Source organism: Eutrema salsugineum, unplaced genomic scaffold, assembly GCF_000478725.1.
Source record: "Eutrema salsugineum unplaced genomic scaffold, Eutsalg1_0 scaffold_8, whole genome shotgun sequence".
NCBI lineage: Eukaryota > Viridiplantae > Streptophyta > Magnoliopsida > Brassicales > Brassicaceae > Eutrema > Eutrema salsugineum.
Genome location: NW_006256414.1, coordinates 2534609 through 2557616, shown reverse-complemented (window position 1 = coordinate 2557616; position 23008 = coordinate 2534609). Strand labels below are relative to the sequence as shown.

General features: G+C 33.1%; 3 protein-coding genes across 3 annotated transcripts; all 3 read right to left on the bottom strand.

The window, feature by feature from the left end:
- Positions 1-10821: 10821 nt before the first annotated feature.
- Positions 10822-12463, bottom strand: LOC18010166 (anthocyanidin reductase). Its single transcript, XM_006391911.2, has 6 exons — positions 12287-12463; positions 12053-12219; positions 11758-11958; positions 11512-11674; positions 11212-11425; positions 10822-11115 (listed from the first exon to the last, which is right to left on the bottom strand). The coding sequence occupies exons 1-6, from the start codon at positions 12426-12428 to the stop codon at positions 10962-10964; spliced, it is 1041 nt and encodes a 346-aa protein (XP_006391973.1). The 5' UTR covers positions 12429-12463; the 3' UTR covers positions 10822-10961.
- Positions 12464-12946: 483 nt separating this feature from the next.
- Positions 12947-14460, bottom strand: LOC18010193 (probable transcription factor At1g61730). The gene has a single exon (XM_006391910.2). It carries the CDS (start codon positions 14325-14327, stop codon positions 13119-13121), a length of 1209 nt encoding a protein of 402 aa, XP_006391972.1. The 5' UTR covers positions 14328-14460; the 3' UTR covers positions 12947-13118.
- Positions 14461-15402: 942 nt separating this feature from the next.
- LOC18009685 (sulfite exporter TauE/SafE family protein 2) lies at positions 15403-19745 on the bottom strand. The gene is made up of 4 exons (XM_006391909.2): positions 18966-19745; positions 16275-16421; positions 16026-16181; positions 15403-15935 (listed from the first exon to the last, which is right to left on the bottom strand). The coding sequence occupies exons 1-4, from the start codon at positions 19743-19745 to the stop codon at positions 15627-15629; spliced, it is 1392 nt and encodes a 463-aa protein (XP_006391971.1). The 3' UTR covers positions 15403-15626.
- Between the last annotated feature and the right edge of the window lie 3263 nt (positions 19746-23008).

Genomic DNA, 23008 nt, shown 5'->3' with positions numbered 1-23008 from the left:
CGGATGGATCCCATCCCTAAAATTTGGCCCTTCTTCTTAGGGACAACCTGAAAATATGTAAAAAATTTATGTAAAAAAGTACAATATAAAGTTAAAATTAAACTAAATAGGAAAAAGAATACACTTACCTCTTCGAAGATCTGGTCCATCTCCGCCACCGTGAGTGTCGGGGTGGATTGGACCGAGCTACCTCCGGGAGACGTCGGAGGCGCCTGCTGAGTGAGCTGCGTCTGCCGCTCATCGATCCGCGCACAGGTGGTGTGTAGATCTCCTCCGCCCGAGGATCCGTGAATTCGCCGTTCTTCTTCTTATGGGTCTCGGCGAAGACCTTCGTTATCGGAGGAAGTTCTCCCCCGTTTTCTTCGACCTATAAAATCAAAGTGAAATTATTAATAAAACAAATAAGAATTATTTTAAAACAAAAACTCATTAATAAAAATTTACCATCATAAGTCGTCTCGCGGCGAAAAGAATCTGACCGGAAGTGTGTGGGACGTTTTTTCGATTTCCCACATCGTCAGTAGCGTTCTTGAAAAATATAGTAATTAGAATTGTAATTAATTAAATCTATATAATATTATAATTTAAACACATATTTTAATTTAATTTACAAAAATACCTGGATGAGGAACACTTGGTGGCAATAGTCTGGTTGTGCGGGGTCAACCAATATTGCACCAGACCCTCCTAGACGGTATCGGCCATTGGCGCCGGCTTGGCCTTGTTGCCGTTGACCTCCCACTTCCGCTTCCAGTCGAAAACGGTGTTGTTGAGGTGGAACTTGACCTTCTCTTTAAAGGCCGCCTCCACACGTTCGTGTGCGGAAGTTTCATAATGCTAGTTTTGCTAGAAACAAAAAAAACAAAGAGTTAGTAATTATTGTAAAAAATAAAAAATAACAACATAAATCGTAATTTAAATTACTTACCGCGAAACACTTGAATCAAGTGTCAATAGTTGCCTGATCCAGCTTCTTCCAGCTGGTGTGCGGTTGTACGAAAAACCCCTTGGTGATGTCGACAACGTTACGACCGACTGCGTTGTTGGTCGTAAACCTAGTCAGTAAAAAAAAATTAGTTAGATATTTCAATTAATTATAAATATTACTCTTTTAAAAAAAATTTTGAAAAAAAATTAAAATTCGTACCAAAATGTCCCCGGGGCTCGATCCGGATCGAGTTTTTTCATACTCTCACGACCTGGTTGTCGTAGAAGATCCTAAACCGTAAATTAGGCATACGGTTCAGGCTGTATCGGGGCTACGGCTGGGGCTGGTGCTGCTGGTTCGGCTGGTGGTGGTGGAGGCGGTGTAGGCTGTGGTACAACGACCGGTTGCGAAACCATTCGTTGTGTTTCCGAGGACTCCAGGATGGCGGACCCTGTAGCTGAGGCGGACGGAGCGGTACCGTCCGGATCTACCATCTCCCGGTAGTGGAACATCTTTGTCCGGGGAGCCATCTGAATAGTCTACAAAATTAAATGAAATATAATTACTAATTGTTTAGGCAAATTTTAACCGGCTCGTACGTGAATAGTTCTACGGAATGACGAGAAGAGATAAATCTTTATTAATCAATGAATATTGAGTTACAGGCAATCAATATCGAAAATCAAAGTAAGTTGGTATCGCCCGTCGCTCGGTAGTCGTCGACGATTGGCGAGAGCGAAGGTACGAAGAGATCTGGTCGTTCGGTTCTCTGTTGCGGGATTAAAGCTTTTAGGGCGTTTTGTAGTATGTGTTTTTCTGTCCATCCTTGCTCTAGGACTTCTATATTTATAGGGTTATGTCAATCCTAATTCTTATTGAATTAGGTTTTATATGTCGGTCGGTCTTTCCATATTTCCCTTTGAATTGGGAGCTCATGTCGGTCGGTCGCTCCAACTTTTCTAGACGGTTTATTCAAGAATATGAACCAACGACTTATAATAAACCACTGGTCAATGTTAAACCGATTGAAAAAGACGAATAATCGATGTTGAGACTCTCTCTAGTGACCGTTTGTCACTCCCATTCTTTTGAGGTACATGATCACAATGACCGTTCGTCATTCGTACTCTCCTATCAGCGACACGATCACAATGACCATTCGTCACTCCTTTCCTCTTGCCAATGACATGATCACAGTGACCATTCGTCACTCCTTCTTTCTTAGCAGCGACATGATCACAGTGACCGTTCGTCAATCCTTTTCACTTTGCAGTGACATGATCACATTGACCGGATAATGAATTAATTTCACCCAACACTATTTATATAATTTATTTCTAAATTCCAGGCCTATCTAAATTCTGAATCTAACTAATTCCCCTAATTATATCTATCTAAGGATTAAAATTTAAATGAAAAATAAATTATAATGAAAAACTTTTAAAAAAACTTACAAATTAAGGCTGGAGAGGAAGGAGAGGAGGGAGAGGAGGGAGAGCTAGAGAGAGAGAGTATTTGTAGAGAGAAAGAGAGAAGTGAGGAATGAGCGACGAAAGAGGAAAACTCGCATCCCTTATATAGATTTTGTGATCGTCGTAAATTTGTCGTAACATTACGACGATTTTATGACGATTTGGTTGTATAACCATCGTACCAGTGCATGACACGACACGTTTCCTGTTTACAGCGTTTGACCATTACGACGGTTTTACGACGAATATTCATTAAACCGTCGTAAAACCGTCGTAATAGGTCAACATTTATAGCCTCGTACCTCGGATGTGGAGCCAATTCGGCGGCTGTTAGATGTATGATCGTCATCAACGTTACGACGGTTTTACGACGAATGTTCATTAAACCGTCATAATGTTACGACCCTTGTACGACGGTTTTATGATGTTTTTTTTTAAATAGTTATCAAACCCTAAATCTTTCAAAAGGATTATTGCATAAAGGACAACGCAAAACTTATTTTATACTAACATATAACAATAGGTTCATAACTTTACATGTATGACGGATTTAGTACATGAGATAACAAATATTTAAATCATCTTATATAATATATAACTTTTTACTTAACATTTACAAAAACATGCAGGAACTTGTAAATATGTATGTTTTTTTTCAAATTTCTGATTTTGATCAGATTGAATACTTTTCATATAAAATAAGATAACCTATCAAAAACATTTGTGAAATAGCTAAAAATCAATCAGATATCCAAGATTCAAAATCTTGGATTTCTAGATTACGACGATTTTATGACAGTTTTGTGAACACGTCGTAAAATCTTCGTAAACGTACGATGACTTGGTCGTAAAGTCATCGTAAACGTACAACAATTTTACGACGGATGGTCGTAAAGTCGTCATAATACTTAAACCCTATTCATTCAGGGTATAAGACCTAAACTTGGGGTTTAGGGTTTACAAAAATTGTCGTAAAACCGTCGTAAAATCGATATTTTATCATTAAAAAATTCAAACAAACACAGTTACCAATTACATAATAACAAACATTCACTAAAAATATGCATGAAAATCAATCAGATTCATCTTCTTCTAGTATTTCTTCACCATCACCGTCGTCTTCCGCTAAATCGTCATCATCGGTTTCAGCAAACTCATCATCACCTTCTTCTTCTGTATCATTGGCAAGATCTTCGACTTGCCTGTTCTGAGGGTCAACTAAGAAAATCTCCTCATCAACATCTGGTTCAGTCAGATCTACGCAAGTGTCTTGTTGCAGTGGAACATCCTCAACCCCTACAATCTTGCCCCTCGGAGCCACATTAACTACTACTCCCTCTGTTCCAGAATAGATGATGTTTTAGGATTCTTCTTTGTTCCAAAATAGATGATGTTTTGGAAATATTTAATGCTATTACACTTTACAAGAATAATTTAATAACATATTTTATTTAATTATTATGAAGTAATAAATTTTTATTTGTAAACAAACCAATAGTATCAAGTGATGGAGCTAAAGTTCATTCATAATGATTATAGAGCATTTAATAAGTGTGTGAAAAACAAATTTTAGAAAGTGAAAAGATAAAAAAAATAGCTAAAAGCAACACATATTTATTGTTTCTTAATAAGAGTGAAATTTCTAAAACATCATCTATTCCGGAACAGAGGGAGTACTAACCATGAGATTCCTGTTGATCGAACTCGGGGGTATGGCAATATAAATGGCTCAAACCTGTTGTACCGTCGTGATTTGTTCACGTCAACAACTCCAAACTTGTTTAGACGTACCCCTTTTCCAACAGTTGGATCAAACCAATCACATTTGAAGAGAACAGTTTTCAGCTTTAACAATCCAGGATACTCCACTTCAATTATTTCTTGCAGAACTCCAAAATCTATTTCACCCCTCACACAAACTCCATAGTTAGTTGTCGCCCGCTTTGCACCGTGACGATATGTGTGAAAAACATAGCCCCGAGTGAAATACATGGAGGTTGTCGTTATTTTTGCCATTGGACCTAGTAGTAACTCATGGAACACCCAATAGACAACCCAATATATCAGGATTTACAACACTATACTAAGGTTTAAGACACCTAAAATGGGTCTCCAGGATGTTGATGCTCTTATGTTTGAATGATGATGTGTTGTGAATGAAAGAAGGAATGAAGATGTATTTATAACAAAATTTCAGACTTTACAACGCTTTTACGATGATTTTTTACATCGCTTTTACATCCAACCTTCATATGACGACGATTTTACGTCGATTGTGCGATAAAATATTTCATCGACATTAGTTAGGTAAACATGTTTTAAATGTTCCTTGCCTACCTTCTTTGTCGATGTAAAATCGTCGTAATTGTACATCGGATATAAATCATCGTATATTCGTTGTAATGTTACATCCAATTTACGACGATTTTGCAATTAATATCAAATCTATTTTTATTGATGTATAATCGTCGTAAAGCGTCGTAAATTATACGTCGAAGTTACGACGATTTTTTTTTACGACGGTTTTACGACGTTTTGTTTTTTCCTACGTAAAATCGTCGTAAAATCGTTGTATGTTTTCGATGATTTTTAAACCGTCGTTACAGACCGTTGGAAAACGATTGTTTTCTTGTAGTGTTTGTAGTTGTGATGGTGTTCTTTCCATGCAAAGAAAGAATCAACTTTTATTAGCACAATGGATAGTGAGAAAGTAGTAGTGAACATAATTTTTTTATAGGGAAAGTAGTAGTGAGAAGAATATTTTTAAAAAAAATAAGTTTTATGAAACACTATTTTTATTAGAGATAAATACCGGACGATGCTGATCATATTTTAACAAAAGTTACCTTAACATTTTTTTGACAGAAACATTCGAGTGTATAGATTTAAAATTCTAGATTAGCTTTTTTTATTCAGTTGTAGATTTGAAATTACTCTGGATCGTAAACTTAATAAAAAAAATATTAGTCGATTATGTTTGTGTATCCAGCATAAATAATAAATTGATAACTAAAAAATTAGATCATAACGTTCAAATTTTCTTCTTAATATATTAACTTGATCAATATATCAGTCAAACCTTTCATCTTCAATTATAATCAATCCATGATCACATAAATAATTTAGAGCATGACTCATCATTAATGCAATGCAGTAACTTTAGAATTTAATTAATCGTGTACCATTTCGCTATTCTATTATAAAAAGAAAGAACCAAGAACAAAAATTATTCACAAATGTTTACTATTATTATTTGAGACAAAAGTATGAACAATATCACACCATTTCTCTTGGCTATTTACATTTCTTTAGTCTTTCTTAGCCGGCCGCACTACAACGAGACACGTCATAGTCCTGAAGATTTCCGAGTGGCAAGTCCAGGTGACCAACGGTTTGACCACTGGTGAAACTCTTTTCATCCATTGTAATTCTAAGGACAACGATTTTTTTTTTTCCACTACCCATCAATTACAATCACATTTGGCCCGTCGTGTTAGTGATCCGTGGACCACCATCAATTAGCTCGTTATGATCGATTTGGGAAAAGATAACTCCTCTTGCTCGAGCTCGTTTTGCAAAACTATCCGCCCGGACATTTAGATCCCTCGGAATATAAGATAAAATGCACTCTGAGAAGCTCTCTTGTATGAGGCGGAAGGTGTCTAGCTCTGCATTGAAGGACGGCCAATCAACTGGAAACTCAGTCATACGCATCAGATCCGAACAGTCGGTCTGAAAGTGAACCGAAAGTATTCGTCTCTCTCTCAAGCAGGACATAGCCCAGAGGAAGCAATCCATCTCAGCGTGGAGGGCCGATAGGCTTCTACGGCATCCCTGTAGACCAAAAAGTTCAATTCCTCCGCCATCCACAAAGCTCCATCCGAGGCCGCTAACATGTCCGTGATTGATCCAAGAGGCGTCAATCCGGCATATTGGGATTTGTGGTACCTCGGGTATCGCAATCGTGTCCGGTGGAAGGGCTACTTCCTCAACTTGAGCGTCGTCGCTGTCCTCAGGTTGGTTCGCAACCCTCCAACTTTCTGCTTCCACTTTTGCATGTATCCATGTATCCTCCGGGGAAATTTCTTTCCCTTTGAAGATCTTCTTGTTCTTTGCTTTCCAAATAAACCAAAGGATCCAAGGATAAATATCCTTTAAAGGATCCGTCATGCCTATCTCTTTTAATTTCCGAAAGAGGAAGCTCATATTTTGATAAATAGAAGTACTCGGGAAGAGACCCGGAAGGGACGGAAAGTCCGATAACGCCCAGACTTGTAACGCCGGGGGACACAAGAACAGAAGATGGTTTATAGTCTCCTCGGGATCCCCACATCGGGGACAATGTTTGTCTGAGCTCATATGTCGGTAGGTAAGGTTTTGGCATGTTGCGACACACCCGGAAAGAGATAAGGACAACGATTTATGAGAACATAATCTGAATTTTGGAGAAAGATTTTCTTGAAATTTTGGAGAAAATATGTTTCACTCAACTTTTTTTTGGTGTTATATGAGCAAAGATGGTGGTCATATGGATGTACAAGTGTTTTGGGATGATGTAATCTTGTTCTATAGATGCGGTTGGAAAAACTGCGTTTGGACCGCTAAAACAGATGGTGTTTATCTTTGGAATTCTGTGATCGGCGAGGATGTGTTGTCAGAGAAATGGGAAGTAGGATGTTGAAGACGTTTTTTAGTAATTTTCTTATTAGATGAATATCATTGATTTACGCAGAAAACAACAATTTAATATATAATAAAGTTTCGTTTCTTTGTAACAATAATAATAAGTTTTTATTGTCAAATTTTTTGGGTACTATCCATCATTGATATAGTTTTGTTTTGAGTTTTAAGAAAAAATAATTGTTAATATACAAGCGGATTAATATGTAGAGAGACTACAAAAAATCACAAATTATCGATAAACACTCATTAAAATTATTTTATTTTATATCCATTATTCAAAAATATATCGATTTAATTTTTTGGGAACGATCGTTGGTTCAACATGTCGGAATGAGATTAGTAAGCCATTCTTGATTAGTTGTTATCTAAATTCAAAATTTGTATATTAGCCATTTTCATGAGTTTTATTACTATATTCAACCAATCATTTCTTAGAAATTTTAAAAATTCTTTGATTTTTTGTTATTATTATCTCTGCTTTTCGCTCCACTCAAAACTTATAAAACAATCAACTGAACCAAAATGTTTTTTGTTATACCTGATTTTATAAAAAATGACAAAAAATATATTTTAAAAGTAATACAAAACCAATTTGTAGATTTGTTGCTCTACTGTAAATATGTGATTTCCGTTGATTATATGAACTCAATAATCGGTACTTTGAATTCATTTGTTTTTTATAAATGGAAGTTTCTGCTGACGAACAAGATAGCAATCATAAACTCAACCGATTCAGATTATATTAATGAAATACATATATAATATATAGTTATATAAATTATGATTTTGAGAAAAACTATAAACTGAATGCATTTACACCAAAGAATTTGTTTTAGTTTTGTTGACATTTGCATAAATAATTTTATCTTAGAAAAAATATCTTTATTTCAAACATATTTTGGCAACATTTATTTAACAAATATTAATATTATGGCACTTATGTGCAATATCTTTTAAAACTTATATAAGATTATCCAAAACAAATACATGTCAAAGAGGTGGCATCTGGAGACAATTTGATGCATTTTCCACCTATAAATGGTACTTCAAGGCAATGTTGATTGCAGTCTGGAAACTTCTCGCATGGACCTTGGACAATGTGCCTAGTTCTGTCGTGATCCGCTTTTGTAGATTCTGGAATTTATATTATTTTCGAAAAATTAGTATTATATTCAAAAACATAAAGATTCTTTGATATAATATATATGGATTTTTTCCATTTACGATGCCATATCATAATATATTTTCAAAACCTTAAATTTTAAATTGTTGGATTTCACTGGTTTTCATTGTATTTTAATAAATTATAAAACAACCAGATCTACTACAAGAAATCCACAAACTAGAAAAAGAGCACTGGCTTCATCACCTTACGAAATCTAAACTAACTATTTAAGAATTCGTCCGTTGTAGAAAAAAAAGCTCACCGTAAATGAAAAAAGAGACACAATCAACTAATAAAACAACATAAAAAAATAAGCTGAAAAAAATATAGCTCCTGCACTACGGAGGTTTTGACAAAAAAAAATTCTTCCAACTTTTTAAGTGGCTCACGTATAAATAGACATTATAATAATAAATAAAAAGAAAATATAATCAACACAAAAGCATAATATATATAATCCTTTTGGCATACCTGAGGTAAGTAGAACAACCAGACATAAGAACACAAGGAATAAGCATTTGCTCGATGAAGCCATTTTGTATTTAGTTTTATAATATATGCGGATGAAATTGAATAGTTCTCAAAAGCCTTCCCACATATATATATATATATATAAAGAAATTGAATATATATATATATATATATTATATGATGGATTCCTATAAATATTTTTCTATATAAAATTGGATTCACTAAAATTTATATTCTCTAGAATTAAAGATATGTTACTTTATAAAATTGGATTCACTAATATTTATAATCTCTAGAAATTAAAGATATGTTACATTATAAAATTGGATTCACTAATATTTATAATATCTACAATTAAAAATATTTACTCTGTAAAATTGGATTCAATCTAAAGTAAAGATATGTTACTCTAACAGATTCTCGTTTTTACTATATGCATATTTGTTGAATTATAGGATGGATGTAATGCTGATTTGATTCTAAAACCAAATATCACTAATTTGAGTGGAAAACAACCAAGGATGAAGTTTACAATCGTAGATTTGAATAGTATTTGGAACATAACTATATTATATGCTTTGATCCCGAATTTGGGGTTGTCCAAACATCGACTCAGGACTTTATAACCATAAAAAAATAAAGCAAAATTTTATTCCAAATTACTATTATCAAATGAGTGTTGTCTTTCCTTCTAAAGTACAACTAGATTTTACCTCGTACATCCGCACGAGAATTTTGTTTTAATCAAAATTTGTAATCTAATTTATGTTTTCTTTATAAATATAATTTTTTAATAAGTGATATAAAAAAAAATTGTGTTTAGATATAACTTTTTTTATTTTTTTCAGTATTATTATGACCATCATGATCATAAAAAATAATTTTAATCCAGTTATTTTATAATCAAAATGTGACTGTTATTATAAAAATATATTTTTAACTCGCTTATTTTATTAATCTGAAAAAGACCATGATTATGAAACCATAATTTTAATCCGCCCGTTTATATTATTTTATAATATAAATATTTATTAATTTTGAAATAATTTTTTCCTAATATCTTGCATGTTTTGATAATCTAACCCGCATAAGACCATAACTATAAAAAAAACTTAATTTATCCCATCAAATTATTATATAATATTAATATTTATCTATTTTTATGTAAAATTTTAATCTGATATAATATGATTAAAAAAATATAATAATATGTGTTAATCAGATGTGTTATTCTGAAAATCTTATTTAAATTTCAAATGTTAAATTAAATCTAACTAGTTAAGGAAATCTATTTAATTAATATCTATAGACTATAGATATACTCTATATTTAAGGAAGTTTTTAGTTATTTAAATTAATATATAATTTTCGGAATTCAACTAATATATATAAAAAAAATATTTTTTTAAAAAAAATTAGGAATGTTTGGAAACAAACACTAAAAGTGATTCTGTTTTAATATAATAGATTAATCATTGCAAATGTTAGGGGGTAATGTACAGGAGTTGTGGTTACAATTTTATTAATCGTTAGAATCAAGATTTTAAGGTATAGGATTATGTGATCATGCATATCATTGAAATCTATTTATATAGTTTTCAAAATTAGGTATAGGATACTACTTTTTAGAGCATAGATTTATGGTCTTTTATAAACTAACGCTCCTTCATTTTTTTTATATATTTCATATAATAAGCATCCTATAGATATATCAAAATAGCCCTCTAAAAAGTTAGTTTTTTTTTCACGAGTCTTAAGATCTTCTGGTCTGGTGGTTGTAAACTAGTGAGAAGAAGAAACGAGTTGTTTGAGTCAAGAGATTATTAAGATCCTTTTCAATATTCTCTGCCATCAAATATTCTCAACTTCAATTCTTGTTTGACATTGCGTGAGATCCTTTTCACTTGAACCAGAAGCTTCGATACGACTCAAGCCAAAATTACTTTTAACTATTGTCGAATTCTGATTATGTATTATTTTGAGTTTAAATTCTTTTCAAAATTCATGTGTATAGTTAAAAAAACAGTGAATTTACGAATCACCAATTTGTAGAGTAATAAGGTTTAACATGTTATCACTGATTTATATAAAGCTTGCTGGAAATATTTTTTATATGTAATATTTATATATCAGATTAACGACACATAAAATAGACCGACTAATTATTCAAAGCCATTTATAGAATGAGAATGAGATCAAAGACTCATATACTCATAAAATCCAATTTTTACATTAAAAGGAATCAAATTTCTTTAGCTTTGATCAATCCTTTTGACTCGAAATACTCTATCATCTGATCATACATCTCATTGATCCCATACTCAAATCGAAAGCCTTCATTGATGAGTTTTTCCGAAGATAGCGTCAGTTTCGCACTTGATAAACACTCTTCGAATCTGTCAAATTTCCCAACGAAAATTGATGAGATAAAAAAAAAGAAATTAGAATTTTCCATTAACATTTACTATTTTCTGTGGATGTAAAATACTTACTCTGACAAAACATTGTACTTAGGATATCTTTGTGTGAGAAAATCTGCAATCTCTGGAACACTTGTGTTGTAAGCACAGCAAATATAGCGACCAGAAGCGGTTTCTTTCTCCGCAAGAAACAAATGGGCACGAGCCAAGTCGTCCACATGGACGAACGAGATCGATCCAGATAGCTTCTGCATTTCCTTGAGACCGATCAGATGCATTTCTTTCCCTAACAACAAAACCAGTCATCTGGATTTCTTATTGTGAAACTTTAATATAAGGTTCTTAGCAAATAGTAAATCTGCGCATGTTTACCAGTGATTAAAGACATTGAGAGAGATAAACTGCTCGGAGGAGAATCGGAGAGGAGAGAGTTTCCGGCTATTAGTGCCGGAACCACAGTAACAAGATTGATCATATTTTCTTCTGCAAATTTACAAGCTGCCTTTTCTGCTAACATCTTTGAAATTGGGTAACCCTAGAAAAAGAACAGAGAGGTAACTAGGTAAGTATACTGGTAAGGAAAAACCTAGCTTGTGACGCAAGAAAAGTTGTAGTTACCCAGTTAAACGGCTTCTCCTTTGTGAGAAAATCAATGTCAGTCCAGTTTTCTTCGTTCATCACAAGTCCAGGTCCAGAAAGATTGTTGATGGAAACCGCAGCAGCTGAAGAAGTGTAGATGACTCGCTTGATTGATTTCGATTTTAAGCAAGATTTCAACACATTGATCACTCCTTGTATCGCTGGCTTGATCATGTCTTTCTGTATATTGAAACACAAACCAAGAGAATAATAGCTGAAATTTTGTTTTCTCTTAACGAGTCAAAAAGCATGTGCAATCTATTTAAGATCAGACCTCGGGATCTTCAGATGTAAAGTTGATCGGCGTTGCAACATGGAAAACGTATTCACAGCCAGAGATTGGTGAATTGAAACTCTCTTCATCGGTCAAATCCGCCTTGAAGATCTTGAGGTCCCCAAGTTCTTGAAGTAGCCTAAGGTGAGACATTTTCTTCTCATTTTCTGCAAATTCAGGATAAAGAGTCATTAAACATTCAAAATGCCTTGAGAAAAGAAAGAAATGAAGAACCTGGATCTCTAACTGTGGTGTTAACTTTGTAACCACTTTGAAGCAAATGCTTGATGAGAATAGAGGCCAAGTTTCCTGTGCCACCGATGACACAAGCCTTCTTTGATCCGGTGGTTACAATTGTCTGGTCCATGATTGTCATCTGATATTAGTTGTTAAACACAGAGATTGAGATATGGTTGTTATGAGTTTAGGGTCTCGAGTTATATAGGAAGTGAAAAGGAAAAGGCAAAGCTTATAGTCTCTGCTCATTTTGGTACAACCATTGATCAAAAAGGCCTTTTAGAAGGTAAGCACGTGATCTTTGAGACAACTAACTTGTTACCTTACCTAAGAATCACAAAAACAAGAAAAGACTCAAACTTTTCTTGACTAGCTGATTTGATGTATCGTCTACTCAGCTATCTGAAGACTATTGGGTTTTAAAAAGAGTTTGTTTTCTTTAATCAAAAAGATCTTTGACTTGAAGTTTTGCTTAGCAATTTCTGTGCAGTTTTGTACTAAAAGAACACCGAAAGTTTTAGACTCAACTCAACAAAATTTGTCCTCAATAAACCCATTTAATAAAAGTCCTAACTTGTTGGATCTTGTTCTTGCTTCACCGAATTGCATCAAGCTTGGCAGAATTTACTTCCATGGTGAGTTTATATATTAGCAACAAATCCGAAATAGAGAGAGTTTCATACGAGAGAAAACCACCAAAAAAAAAAACCAGAAAAATTACATAAGATAGATCCATAAAAAGGGAAGTAAAAAAGGGTAAATCCTAAGTTCAAAAAAAAAAAAAAGACAGGCATCATTGGCATTGCATTTTTTGTAAACCAGAGCAAATCTATATATCTAATGTCTTGTTCTTAGATGCTTCAGCGATCATAGAGGTCACCTCATGCAAAAACTGTGTCTTCTCCAACACAAATTCAATCTCCTTGGCCTGCAACATCTTCAACTTCTCTTCAACCTTCTTCTTGTTCTCAACCGGCACCAAACTCCATCTCTGTTTCACAGAATACTCATCAACACCAAAACTAGCTATGGACCGAGCAAGGAAAGAGTTTTCAAACCAATCAGGCTTCTTCACAGCAACTGGTAACTCCAAATCACCTCCATAAGCCAACACTCTCTTATCTTCCTCAACAGCTTTACCATTCGGAGAAGAAGCAAACGAAAGCTCTTGCTTCACAGAGTCTAGCTTCTTCGTCTTCTGGCTCTTTTTCGACACACCATTAGACTTAACTGCTGATTCAAGAGCCATTCCTTCAGGTCCCCAAATATTTTGACACAGCTTGAAAGATTTCTGATCATGAGGCTTAGTAAAAGCAGTCTTTCCTTTACTCATATACTTCTTCTTCAAACTCCTAATCTTATCCATAAACTGATTCTTGCTAACATCAAAGCTAATAGATTTCTTGATGAAATCGTAATACAGATTCGTGTCTTCATAAGGAGACTTCCCTGTATCAGCTTTGAAATCGATCATACCTTGAAGCACAGTGATTTCGTCTTCTTCAGTCCATAGTCTCTGAAAAGCAGGTTTCTTTGAATCTTCCCCAATCTTCTTCTCGTCGTCTCCTGAAGTAACCTTCTTAGCTCGCTTCGAATTCGCCTCCTTTGAATTCCCTTCACTAGGCCGCTTTGCTCCGGCTTTCGCCGCCGGTGAAGCTAAAATCACAGACGGCTGAGCCTCCTCCTTCTTCTTCGGCTTCGTGGCGGCGGATGCGGCGACGGTTACGGCGGCGGATTTTCCAGATCCTTGAGGATTCGAAGGCTGTTCTGTTTCGGAATCGGAATCGGTCTCGGTTTCGGATCCAGCATCTGAATCGGAGGCTTCCTTTGCGGCGGAGGGGACGGTGGTTTTGCCTGGAACGGCGATTGTTACAGCGGCGGCGGAAGGTGGTTTGATGACGGAGGCAAGAGGCTCGTCTTCTTCTTCAGATGAAGAATCATCTTCTTCTTCCTCTTCTCCAGCTGAAGTCTCGACTTCTTCTTCGTCGCTTGAAGATGCCGTTGGTGGATCTTCCAAAGGGTTAAGCTTCTTCGACATTCTGGGGAATTTAGAATTCGGATTCTTCTGAGAGAGAGAGGAATTGAGATCGAAGAGAAGAGAAGAGAAGAGAAGAGAAGAGAAGCTTTTTAGGGTTTGAGAGACGGCAGGCAAAGTCGAGTTTAGTTTAGAGCCAAGGAAATATAAAGGTCTTAACTTTAGTTTGCTGTCTTCCAATAGATTTAGGGGTTTTTCCTTTTTTATTTTTATTTTTATATTTTTTGGTTAAGGCAATTCCGATTTTAACTTTTTTTTTGTTATTATCATCGAAGGTTTATTGGTTTAATTAAGAAACGGCAACAGAAAAAAAAAGTAAAGAAACTTGAGCGATATCAAAGAACCTTAGGGTAAATGTGTACTCTGTTTGCATAAATATGACTATTTTTAAATGTAATGAATAATTTACATAGAGTTTGTTTGTTAGAGAATTATATGTACTCCTAATTGCATTTATCCAACCATAGCATAGAAGCAAGGGATGATTTTTTTTTCAGTAATAAAGTATACTTGGTATAATTGAGGTGAAGAAAAAAAACAAATAGAATTCTACACAATATTTGGAAATTGAATATATATATATATATATATAAAGATATGTGCTAAAAAACAAGAATAGAACGATTTATGTTATGGAAAATTTAAAGTATAAATCACATAATTTCAAAAGAATGAATTTATTATTATTCTAAAACTTTATTAAAAAAAATAATAAAGACAAACGACCAAAGCCCAAAAAAAAAAAAGAGAGCTAAAACTGAAAGCAAAACTAAGCCCAGAAAATTAGATTCTGTATTTGAAACTAGAGTTATGAGAGTGTGTAGGAAAGCAAAGAGAAGAATGTGTCAGAAAGACAAGAGAAGAGTTTCTAGAGCTAAAATTCACCGAAGTTAATAATTTGTCGGAGATTTTCTTACTTAGTCAAATCCTCTCTGAATTTTTACTGTGACATCATATAAATCGTCCTCTTATCTCATCAAAGACACCATACTGATTGCTGCTTATCAAACCGCAATCAGTATACTCCATTGTAATAAAATCCAAGAAATGCATGGAATTTTTTTATATATAAACAAAATCTTAGTTTCAGTACACGAAGTAATTTATTTGATCATATATTCGAATGCACGAGATGTGCATTCTGAACAATAACTCAACAATCATTGACAACAACAAAAAACTTCTAAACTCTAGATGACCCAAACAGAACAAAGAACAACAAAGCCATGTAAGAACAAGATGAAATACACATCTATTATGAACTATTAGCCAAAGAAACAAAAACCTTTCTTGTGTTTGGTCTCAACAAGGTAATTTGAAACCCATGTAACTACCGGAGACAAAATCATTCCAAACATCAAGAACTCCATAGCTTGTCATCAACACAATGCTCAATGCCATGACGATAGCAACCGAGAACACGATGATTGAAGCCCTTCCATATTGGGTTATAACCCTTTGAACCACCATTAGTCCCACTAGTGAAGCCACAAAACATATAACCGCGAATAGACTAGCGGTTCCGGTATGTTCCATGCCTAGTAACAAGTATTGAATCGCAGACATTGTTGATGAAAACAGTACCATGAAAGAACAAGTCGCTGCTGTTACCTATAACAAACCAAAAACATAGTCTTAAACCTTGAGATGTAGAGACAAACAGAGTTTTTAACTTGATCGAGCCAAGAACTTATAAATTACCTCTGGAGCAATACCGACTTGGAGGAGGAGAGGGCTAATGAGCATTCCACCTCCAATACCGAAAACACCACCTAAAACTCCAGCTAAAAGAGCCATTAAAGGAAACATACATTTGTTTGATCTTCCTCCATCATTTGATCCCAAATCTTCTACGTCCTACACGTGCAAAATTGTTTTCAGATATTCATCAACTGTTTGTGTTTTTCCGAAAACTGATCAAGTGTTTGTTGGAGTTGTGTGAAATCAAACCTTAACTGAGACTTGGTGATCTGAACACTGGTCGCTTTGAACATTGTCACTGAAGCAGATCCAGAGAGTGAAGAAGAGAGTGAGTGGTATTTGAGTTGATGAGATGAGCCAGTAAGTGATTCCACATGGCTCGATCGATATGATTCCCTGCAAATGCAAGTATTGAAGTTCGTAAAGTACGTGCTTTGTCATTTCTTTGTTCTGTATAATTTTAACAAAATTGTAAATTTGCACCATAATTCGCTTTCGCTTGATGAACCAAATATATGTAGTTAACTTACAGAATTTTTAAGCTTTTATTTTTATTTTTATAGATTCTAGATTTTTGAGATTGTTATATCGTCAAAATTGATCGTCAAATTGTTCAATAAGATTGAAAACAAATAGAAACAAAAACAGAATATAAATATAGGACTAGAAAGTGAAGTCATTCTAGCTAGATTTTTAAAAGAGAATCTACCCTACCCAAAATAAAATGGAACTGAACTATTTTTTTATATCAAAAAAAATTATGATGCAGCGCATAATTAGAAATATTAAGATAAATATGTACTATTTCTATTTCCTGTATTTTAATAGTTTTTCTTTTTTAATTAGGATTATGTTTTAGGGTTTTTCTAGGTTTTCATATAAATAACATCTTAGGCATATGATTTTATTTATGTGTTATTGATATTTTAATTTTATAAAATAGCTTTTAATAAGCATTGAGAAAAGTATTTTTGTTTTTGGTTAGATCTTTAGAGATCTCAACGAGTGAAAAAAGTTTGGTTGATTCGAGAATTGAATATCCTTGCATTTATCTAGTTTTCGCTATGTCAATTGGTATCAAAGCTGCAGATCGAAGAACGATTCTAAATGTCATGTTGATTGGCAGTCGCTACACTTTTGAGAATGAAAATCTTTTTGTCGAAAGAGAATATCATAAGATCTACAAAAAGATCTATGGTGATTTTATCTATGACATCTAAGAAAATGACGAAATTGAGATGTATTGTGATCTGATTTACGACATTTATGAAGATTAGGTCTTGAACATTAATCATGTTGATTTTGTGTTCAAACATGATGTTTTGAGGAAAATACAGCAAAATCTGTTCCAAAAAGATTTGGAGCATATCACAAGTCTATCAAAGAAGAGGTATGAATTTGACAATAGATTTGAGAAGATCAGTTTGGTGCCAAGGACTTGATTGAAGATTCGAGGACAAATCTTTTTTTGGCCAGCGAGACTTGATGCAGCGCATAATTAGAAAATATTAAAAGAAATATATATTATTTCTATTTCTTATATTTTAATAATTTTCTTATTTTAAGTTTTAGGGTTTTTCTAGATTTTCTTATAAATAATCTCTTAGACATATATATATGGTTTTATTCAGTTATTATTGATATTGATATTTTATTTAAAAAAATTGATAAACACTGAGAAGAGTATTCTCAATTCTTGTTTTTGGTTAGATCTTTAGAGATCTCAACGAGTTCAAAAAGGTTTGGTTTCTTCAGAAATTTTTAGACTAAACGAATATCTTTGCATTTATCAAGTTTTCGCTAGGTCATATTATCTAGATTTTTTGCATGTCTTATTTTAGTGTCACTATATACTGTGCAAAACCATTATAATTTCTTCAATAAGAACCAGAAAAAGAATATAATAATATTAATAAAATAGTAACCCAAACATCTTTGAAAGGGTAAGGAATCTAAAAAAGTGCAAAACCTTATTAAAGATCGTAAGAAGAAGAAGACACGAACTTTGAAATATCCATAGAATAGGACCAAACTCTTTTTTTTGGTCGACGAATAGGACCAAACTCTAGAAACCACATTACTGATCATGACCTGTCTTCACGTGAACAAGTTCGCTATCGCTTTTAACAAAAAAAGTTCCCTATCGTTATTCAAACGCATCTTCACCACGTGTTTCCAAATTTTTTTTTTAAAAAAAGCAAAAAACAATTTAAAAGAATATATAAAAGACATGTCATTGAAGACATGAAAGTAGATGAGAACAATTCAAACGTGTTTAATTTACTTCTCATTTAACCTGATCTTAAATTTCCACCTAATTACTCCATAAGTTAGTAGTTTCTTTTCTTATTCATCCATAATCTAAATACCAACTGTGTATGATTGAATAGGCATACCAACAATATCTAAGACGTGCATGATCAGGTTTTGACATTTTTTACTTTCACTGTCGAAACTTAAACTATTACAACTACAACCTATAGTTAAAGCAGACTTTTGTTTATATGTTACAAAATCCCATTATTAAATGATATTCCAATGTCTTATTACTCTGTTGTTAACTTTTCATGACATACTATTCTCGGCCATACACAGTTTTAGTGAACTAAATCTACAAGAAATCCAAATAAAAGAAATTTTAATTCAATGAAATAAAAAAGATTTAATTCGTGACTAAAGAAACTTCAACTATTTTAATCATATGATTACCAAATAATTTTATTCTGGATATAAAGTTGCAAGCCTTTTTCCTTTCTTGCTTTTCATTACCTTAAAATTTCTCTGTTTTTAGTTTTTTTTTTTTGTTTCCTTTTTTGTCTCTAGTCAATAATATTGTCAATTTCAATCTGATAACTCAAGCTAAAAAACCAACTCATTAATTACGCTTCACTAAATGCAACACTAGTAAGCTAATCATAGTAATTAAACTTGTTAATTTACCTCGCCGTATTTGTTTCCGCGAAGAAGATAAACACCAAAGTAAGCGAGCCAAATAACCACCAAAACTCCAAGCTTAATCCATGGAAAACTCCTTGTTCTCTCGTAATCTCCCAAAAGAGGCAATTTCACACTCTCGATCTTCTCATCATCATCATCGTCTTCTTCTCCGATCCGATTCGATTCTCTGATTTTCACCATCTCCGACTCCAATCTCCAGTAATAAATCCCGTTTCGAAAAGTCTTCAACGTTGACCACGCGAGAAAAACGGCGAAGAGGATCGTCACGAGCCAATTCGGGAACACGACGTTGCAAATCACTCCGATACTAACTCCGAGAAGCATACACGGCTCTAAAAGCAGAGCCAAATCGAAATCGATCAAAGTTTTGCCTCCCGATTTAGGGTTTCTCACGAAGAGATTGCATCCCACGTTCGCTACGGATCCGCCTGTGACCATGAAAGCAGAGAAGCTCGACGCCGTTTTCAGGTCGAGTCCGGCGACGATTGTCATTATCGGAACGTATAAACCTCCGCCGCCGATTCCGCCGGCGCTTGAGATTGATGAGGCGAGGAAAGATAGTACGGCGGCGATGATTGTCGATGTGGTTAATTCGACCTTCGGTTGGTTAAAATTCGCCGGAAAATCGAGAAATGAGCTTGTTCTGTTGAGGATTTGATCGACGGGGAAGACGTATGAAGGTTCTGGTTGTGCGATTGATGGAGTTGAGAGGATGATGAAGGTGATGATGGAGAGAGTTACAGGGACGAAATAGTTTCTCATTTTTATGAGTGGGGTTTTTGCGTAATTTTTGAAAAGTTTTGGGGATTTTTTAGGAGATGCTTTTTCCTGTGTGTGTGTGACATTTGTGTTTGTGAGTTTTATATAGGAGATAGAGAAGAGAGAGAGAGAGAGTGATGCAATTCTCAGGTAGAAACAAAAGATTAAAAAAAAAAGAAATAAAAGGAAAGTTAAATACAAATTGTAAGAAAAATATAAAAGAGGCTAATCAATTTTTGACAAGTGCTGATAAATTGTGAAACATGCCAGTATGCCACATCCATCTTGTGGGAATTATGTTATTTGTTCCCCACCATTAACATTATTTTTTTCTCATCAAATGTAAAATAATATTCCCTAGTTGATTTTTTGAGTTTTATTTCTTGTTTCACAATATTTGATTTCATGTATGTAATTAATATATGTTTGTAATTAATGCATGTTTCCATTCTCTATTGGTAGAAAAAAGAAAGTAATATTAATAGAAATAATAAATTAATTATAAAAGTAAATTAATCAAAGAAATAAAACAGAAAATAATTGAGTATTTATTATTTCTTAATCCATGTGCAATATTCAGAAAATTAACTATTATGAAACAGAAAGAGTATATATAAACCAGAAGGTTTTATAAGGACCGACTATTTTTAGAAGTTGGGAGATTAATCGAATTTTAAGAACGCGCTGTGTATTTTTAAAATATGATACTATTTGTTTGCTTAAGTAGTTAAGTATAGCAATTTTAAAGGTATAACGAATATTTCTAATATTTTGAAAAATTATCAATTATTCTGAAATTAGAGAGTACATGTTTCATTTAATGTTGGTCTTAGTAATCCACAACCAAAGCGTAATTTTTTCTTGGGATCATACCATGTTCCGTCCACATGCAAACTTATGTATTGGTTCCGTCAAAGTCAAACCACATGCAAGTAGTAATTCATTTTATTTAATTTGTCGAGTAACTAATTTATTTGAATCTTTTTTGTTTATATGTTAAATCGAACGATGATGAAGCGAATGAGACATTCTCATGTTTTTTCTTAGTTCAAGTAAGCAGGTAATTATCAAATCAATGTAAATATGTAATAGTATATCGTAGATTTGTCTACTTAATGTAGTACTTATCTTTAAAGAAGTCATGTATATATATATATATTTTAATAATATCACATTTCAACCCAAATAAAAGAAAGACTAAAGTCATGAGTTGGCAAAACTAAATATCTGTAATGTTTCGTCAGATCAACTTGCCGTTTGCATATACGACCAATTAATTATAGTATAAATTATTTTATGTATATGTGATTGTCTGACATTATAAACCAATAATAATGGATTCTTCAATTAACCATTTCCACTCCTACTTCAAATCTCACTCCAAAATAAAATTTGAAACAAATTTTTCTCAAACTTTACTTCATATCTCATTCTAAAATAGAGTAAAATAGAATTATTCTAAATATAAAGCAAAATATAGAGTTACTCCATTTTTCTAATTATGATTTCATTTAAAAAAAAAAAGATTGGAGTAAAACACAATACCATTAGAATCAAATATAGAAGTATAGAGTTATACATTGAAAATATTCTTATACTCAGTTGTTTTTAAAACACTATGTTTAAGGTTTTTTCATACGGATTGAAAATTCATTTAATTTTTATTCTTTCCAAACTAAAAACATCATTTATTATATATTTAAATACAATTCAACCAATAAAAAATTCTGCAGAATACAAATAATCAAAAACAAACAAAAATATTATTTTTTATTAAAAACTGAAAACATCGCTTATTTAAGAAAAAAAAACACTTTAAAAGATCACTTATTTGTTATTTCAAAACAAAGAGAGTACATAAATAACTTCATCTCATTTAATAACCGATTAAATAATTCTTTTTTCTTGGTAACCGATAAAACAGGTTTAATCGATTTAAACAGTAAATGGAATTCGCTTCGTGATAAAAGAAAAAAACAAAAATCATCTTTTTTAGAAGACTTGTTAGAGTATCTCACAATATTAGAAATGAAAATAATTCAGCACTTATATGTGAAGTGTTTTAGCTTCTCCACTTATAACTAATTTGTAGGGGCGCGCGGGTCTGATAACCTGAATCTAGGAAAAATAACCTTACAATTATTGTTTGGACAGCTCTACAAGTAGTGTTTGTACCAATTATCAGGCCATGTGGTGAATTATAATCTTTCATTAAAGCAATAAAAGTTTGGAATCTTCTCGAAAAAAAAGCTGTATACGTCTACTTTCATATTTCAAACTAGATGAAACCATCATGAACAGTATTTTACATTATCCATAGCAAATATTGTATGCTACTTTTCTATGCACTTTATTATATGAGTTTTTAAAAAGGGTTAATTTGTGCACTTTTGGTTAAAGTCGTAATCGTATACTCGTAATAACATATTGTAGTCTCCAACTATTCAGGTATACAAGTTGTCTGTAATTGGCTCTTGTAAAGTTTCCTGGGTCGTGCTTAGTCATACTATGATCGAACTATAAATATTCAACCCGGCCCTTTAAGAACTTTTTTTTTATTTATAGTATAGATAAGCATAACAACGATTGGCTTTAAAAGTCATCAATGATCAATTCTATTAACAAACATAGGATATCAATATTAGATCAGATATAAATCAATACGTTTTATTTACATGTTGAATTAGCAACAGTTGAGTAACTTATTTCATTTATACACCATCAATTTTTCAAAGCATTTTGAATCTATCACATTTTTAATATATGAAATGGCAAATTCAATATATTAGCGCGATTAAAAGTATACTAATTCATCAGCACCATATTCAGATAAGAAGGAGAATATCTGGCAATTATTGTCGGATTTGAACTCATGTCTCATTTATGAGGAGATGTTCTTCTTATATAGTCCAGTTTTGAATTCTGGTACAAAAGTAAGAATCAAAAGTTCAAAATTCTACATTCTAAACAAAATTGTCATTGCTGAAGACTAAATGACTAATTGATTTGTACGAGGGATGAAACTCTTCTTTTTATTAAGACGGATAAAACATTTGAATTATACCTCAATAACGAAAGTCCACAATGTGGGAGATGAAACATATATAATAACCAAAAATGTACGGATGATGCAGAATTATTAGGTAACGCTGTGGTATAAGATTATATATAATTGTGTTGACTATTTGAGAGTATTACAAAATGGTTTATAGGTCACTCTGGGGTAGGGGTCGGATATCAACGTAATTCTGGTACGAGTTTTTTTA

Bases quoted from the DNA above. Each gene is read 5' to 3' on its own strand.
- LOC18010166 (XM_006391911.2), bottom strand. From the start codon at position 12,428: ATGACAATCATGGACCAGACAATTGTAACCACCGGATCAAAGAAGGCT. The intron at 11,675-11,757 runs GTAACTACAACT...TTCTTTTTCTAG, and splicing joins AGGAGAAGCCGTTTAACTGG to GGTTACCCAATTTCAAAGAT. The intron at 11,116-11,211 runs GTAAGTATTTTA...GAAATTTGACAG, and splicing joins AAGTACAATGTTTTGTCAGA to ATTCGAAGAGTGTTTATCAA.
- LOC18010193 (XM_006391910.2), bottom strand. From the start codon at position 14,327: ATGTCGAAGAAGCTTAACCCTTTGGAAGATCCACCAACGGCATCTTCA.
- LOC18009685 (XM_006391909.2), bottom strand. From the start codon at position 19,745: ATGAGAAACTATTTCGTCCCTGTAACTCTCTCCATCATCACCTTCATC. The intron at 16,182-16,274 runs GTTTGATTTCAC...TTGCACGTGTAG, and splicing joins ATCACCAAGTCTCAGTTAAG to GACGTAGAAGATTTGGGATC. The intron at 15,936-16,025 runs GTAATTTATAAG...GGTTTGTTATAG, and splicing joins AAGTCGGTATTGCTCCAGAG to GTAACAGCAGCGACTTGTTC.